General features: G+C 37.0%; 1 protein-coding gene across 1 annotated transcript; it reads left to right on the forward strand.

Moving 5' to 3' along the window:
• The first annotated feature begins 6 nt into the window (after nt 1-6).
• On the forward strand, nt 7-4,191 carry LOC120092093 (chorismate mutase 1, chloroplastic-like). Its single transcript, XM_039050294.1, has 5 exons — nt 7-630; nt 736-822; nt 1,422-1,565; nt 3,532-3,624; nt 3,736-4,191. The coding sequence occupies exons 1-5, from the start codon at nt 391-393 to the stop codon at nt 3,970-3,972; spliced, it is 801 nt and encodes a 266-aa protein (XP_038906222.1). The 5' UTR covers nt 7-390; the 3' UTR covers nt 3,973-4,191.
• The last annotated feature ends 428 nt before the right edge of the window (nt 4,192-4,619 follow it).

Consider the following 4,619-nt stretch of genomic DNA (forward strand, 5'->3'; position numbering starts at 1 on the left):
TTTTTTTTTTTTTTTCATTGTTTTAGGTTCTGAACTTGTATTCTATTTTGAGAACTTTCTTGGCCAGTCGTACAAGAGGAGTCTACACAATTTTATGCTTATAAGTTATAGGCACAGCCAAAGTCAATCATTAGAGAATTACTGTCATCATACATCTGTTCATTCTCTTTTCCACTTGTCAAGAAATGTTCCGGAAGGTTCTCAACAATACTTGTATAAGAAAATGGTTTTAAATGGATGGATCTCTGGTCCATATCTGGCGTCTCTATGATTACCTTGACCATAGAGATCCTTGCTTTATTTTTTTTTGACAAGCTAAAAAGTATTTTCTTGTAGCCTGAAGGATCTGAATCCCTTTTGCTTCTCCTATTCCTCGTCAATTAATTGTGAATGGATTGCTATAGATCACTAGCAATGAAGAAACGGGTGGACATGAGTGAGACCTTGACCCTTGAGAGTATAAGATTTTCATTAATCCGACAGGAAGATAGCATAATATTTAGTCTTTTGGAGAGAGCACAGTATTGTTACAATGCCAATACGTATGACCGAGATGCTTTTGCTATGGATGGGTTTCATGGTTCTTTGGTAGAGTATATGGTCAGAGAAACTGAAAAACTTCATGCTCGGGTATGCAAGACTGGAACTTTTGTAAAAAATAAGATTTAAAATAATGAAAGGAAGGTTTCATTTTCATTCAGATTTTCCGTTTAACAACATTCTGTTTCATGTTAGGTGGGTAGATATAAAAGCCCTGATGAACATCCTTTCTTCCCTGATGACTTGCCTCAACCGCTATTGCCTCCACTGCAATATCCTCGGGTAAAATTATGGTTTCGTTTGAAATGAAAATTCTTAGAATACTTCTGAACTAATCTACATGTCTCTCTAATCTCTTCAATTTAGTAGAAATTGGTAACTTGTGCTCTTGCTGGTTCAATGATGCTCAAGTTGGATATGCTGTCACAAAATTTTACTTATAATAAAATAGTTGCATTGACCCATCCTATTTCAACAATTCTAACTTTTCAAGTTGAAATATTTGGAGTATCTGGACTTTTCTGCAATCATTTTTCCCTATAACACCTGGCTAATTGCCCATCCGGCCATCCTTGTATGTTATATATGAGCATGCTTTACGGCAGACTGGGTAAAGTGGATTTATTTATTTTGATCACTCAAAACCTAGAAACCTCTCCAAGAAATATATGTTTATGACACTTGGATTAGTGTCAATTTTGGGTCGGTTTTCGTAATTCGGTCTACAGTTGTATCTCACTAAGATTAGCTTAAAAATTAAAAAATAAATCTTAGTATTTAACTAATAAGATGCCGACAATGTGCTTAAAATCTGGCTCGATGTGTAATGGTTCTGTTGCTCTGTTTTTTCATTTGTCAACTACTTCTTATGTGGTAAATAGGTACTACATCCAGTTGCAGACTCGATTAACATTAATCCAAAAGTATGGGACATGTACTTTAGAGATCTCATTCCGAGATTAGTTGAGGATGGAGATGATGGGAATTGTGGATCAAGTGCTGTTTGTGACACAATTTGTTTGCAGGTGTGCATTTTAACCAATCTATTCCTGATTGTTTTTTTTTTATTTTTTATTTTTTACAATATGTAGAGTGGGGGAATCGAACCTCTGACTTTGAGGTTGATAGCGCAAGCACTATGCTGTTGAGCTATGCTTATTTTGGTTCCTCATTTTCTTGTTAAAGGAAATATTATGATATAGAAAAAACATGAACAAAAAAGAAAGAAAAGATATAGCTAGTGTCAAACCCTCAAATCTTGAAGGTTCCAAGTAACTCCTCCATGACTAAGGGATTGGGTCTAATTATGTAAGAGGAGAATTGCGTCGCATGTCCCTAAGTTGATGCCTGGAGGACAGTCACCCTAACTACTCCTTATCCAAATAACTAATAACTACTTTCTTCCTCTAATGGAATACTCCTATGCTGAGACGTGTCACCCTTATGGAGAATGACTCTTTTTGTCCGCCACTTGTCCTTCTTTATCGAACTTTCTTCCCTTTGCATGAAGTGTCGGCTTTAGGCTTGAGTTTTTGCTTTTCCACTCCACTTGTCATCATGCCCATGGCGTCCTCTCTTGTGGCTGGTATTCATCTAACTCCATCCTCCATTAGCCTTTTTTAAGAACCCTTTCCGTTTGCTTTGCTCAAGGAAAGCCCTCAGCCTCAACATCGAGTCATCATCCTCTTGGAGCTATCCTCCTAAATGCATCATTTGTTCTCAGCTTGGTATATGTACATTTATATCTTGGTATATGCGACTGCCAACTGCCTATGGCTTGTTGTGTTTGTCACTGTTGAGGTTTCCTTTGGCCTGGCACTATGCACTTGTTGTGCACACCCCATACCCTTAAGATGTAATCCAGCATGTGCGTGCTTGTGCCTTTATGCTTATACGTTGTCTGGGTCCATTGTGGCTGCAGTGGGATGTGTGCGTGTGCCTCCCTAGTGTGCCCATATGCTTTGCCTGCCTACTTGAGCATTCCATGAGAGAAAGAAGGTGGTTAGTTATTTGTTGTTTGGATAAGGAGGGTAAAGTGTGCAAAAGTAGAAAGGAAGACAACTTTGTATTCTACTTGAGGTGAAAAGGATTGTGTTCCTATTGCTTTTTGTAGTGGCGCTGGCACCCTAGCCTTTGCCTCTGGTTTTCCATTTCTTTGCTAGTATAAGGTTGTACTAAGATTACATCTTAGGCCGCATGGAGTGGGAAGTAAAGATCTTGGAACAATAATTGACCCCACGACAGCTTGCATGGTTACAAATTTATTGTCCTCTGACCGGCAATAATCTTTGCATATTTCAGGCCTTACAATATTGAGCCATGTTACTTGTCTTCTTATATATGTTGAAGTGCTGCTAAGCTGTTGAAGTCATCACAGTTAACTAAATTTACTTGCTACACTTTCTCAACATTTGATTTTTCAAGGCATTGTTACAAGTTTTTCCTTTATAAATGTGGCCTATTGTCCCTGCTTCATCATTCCAATTTCATGGGACCCTCAAAGGGACCTATGGTCTCCATTCCGTAATCTACACTTCTTTTTCAGAGTTCGAGTTGAGGCTATTTTAGACATTTCCTTTCTATACCACTTTCTTTAGTTGTTTGGTCTTGCTATTACTAGTTTAAGGTGCTTTAGATTCTCTTTTTGGTTATTTCAAAATCGAAAGTGCTTAAATCTCTCTTTTTTTATCAGTATATTTTACTGACTTGAAAATGGGAAGTCTAAGTCAAGTCAATCACTGGAACCTCCCACCCTCTCCAGTCCCTTAATAACTATACTAAAAGAGAGTCTTCCTTTTACATCCAAGAGATTTATGTGATATCACGACTACTAAAAAAGGATTTATTTAAGTTAAGACCCAATTATTTTATGGCTTAAATGTTACTGATTTAAGTTTACAGATATTTACCTTTCATGCATATACTTTATGCTGATTTAGATGACAAGCTCCCTGTGTAAGAACTGTACGAATGTATTTCTTACTTTGGCAGACTTTATCAAAGAGAATCCATTATGGAAAATTCGTCGCGGAAGCTAAGTTTCAAGCCTCACCCGATTCGTACGAAGCAGCAATTCGAGCACAAGTAAACAAACTCAAACCAGATGGAACCCCCCAATTGCCTGTTTTCCCACATTTCTTATTTCTTCCCCCTTGGATTTTCATTCAATAACTTTTTCCTTTTGAAATTTCAAAGGATAAGCAAAAACTGATGCATATGCTGACATACCCGACGGTAGAGGAGGCTGTGAAAAGGCGAGTGGAGATGAAAGCAACGGTTTATGGTCAAGAAGTGGCGACTGATTCGGTTAACGGTGAACTCCAAGCAGCTTACAAGATCAAACCAAGCGTGGTTGCTGATCTATATGGGGATTGGATCATGCCATTAACTAAGGAAGTTCAAGTCCAATATTTGTTAAGAAGATTGGATTGATGATCACATTAATCTCCAAAGTCTGGCTGAAGCTGTTTTGGTCTATGGAATTGTTGAGTTATTTGTTGCAGGATAATTTATTTTGTCAAATGGTTTAGCACAGATTTATCACGTTATTTGAATGTCAATGTCATACAAAAATGGGTGAACTTAGAATGCCCTTTTGTACCCCTTTTTGTCCTATTCTTCTTCCGGAAATAAGATAAAAATTTGTACTCATCTGCTTTGCTCATAAAGTTAATATTTTAAAAAAGAAAAAAAAAATCTTTGTAAAGATAAAATGAAATGCTAGTTTGTAAGAAAAGGAGCAGGTTTTTTGGTGGATCAATTTATTTGATGATGATTCAGGGAGATTTTAACAAAGAAATTTAATCCGTGGAATAAATGAGTTTTGTTATTTTTTCGTGCATTCGATTTACGTATACTATTGCAACGTCATCACGATGTAGAGCGATCAAAGTCTATCCCTATGGGTTTCTCTGGAAGTGAAAGATTTAGAGTTGCCACAATCATTATAGGTGTAATTGGTCACTTATTTTAGAAGAAAAAATGGTCTAACCAAAGTTAGGTTTGGGGGTTGTTGAGCATAGAGAAGATATTGACACTCTACAACACTCATTTGAAACATTTGTTATCCAATTTATTTA

The sequence above is a fragment of the Benincasa hispida genome, chromosome 11 (assembly GCF_009727055.1).
Source record: "Benincasa hispida cultivar B227 chromosome 11, ASM972705v1, whole genome shotgun sequence".
In the NCBI taxonomy this organism is placed as follows: Eukaryota; Viridiplantae; Streptophyta; class Magnoliopsida; order Cucurbitales; family Cucurbitaceae; genus Benincasa; species Benincasa hispida.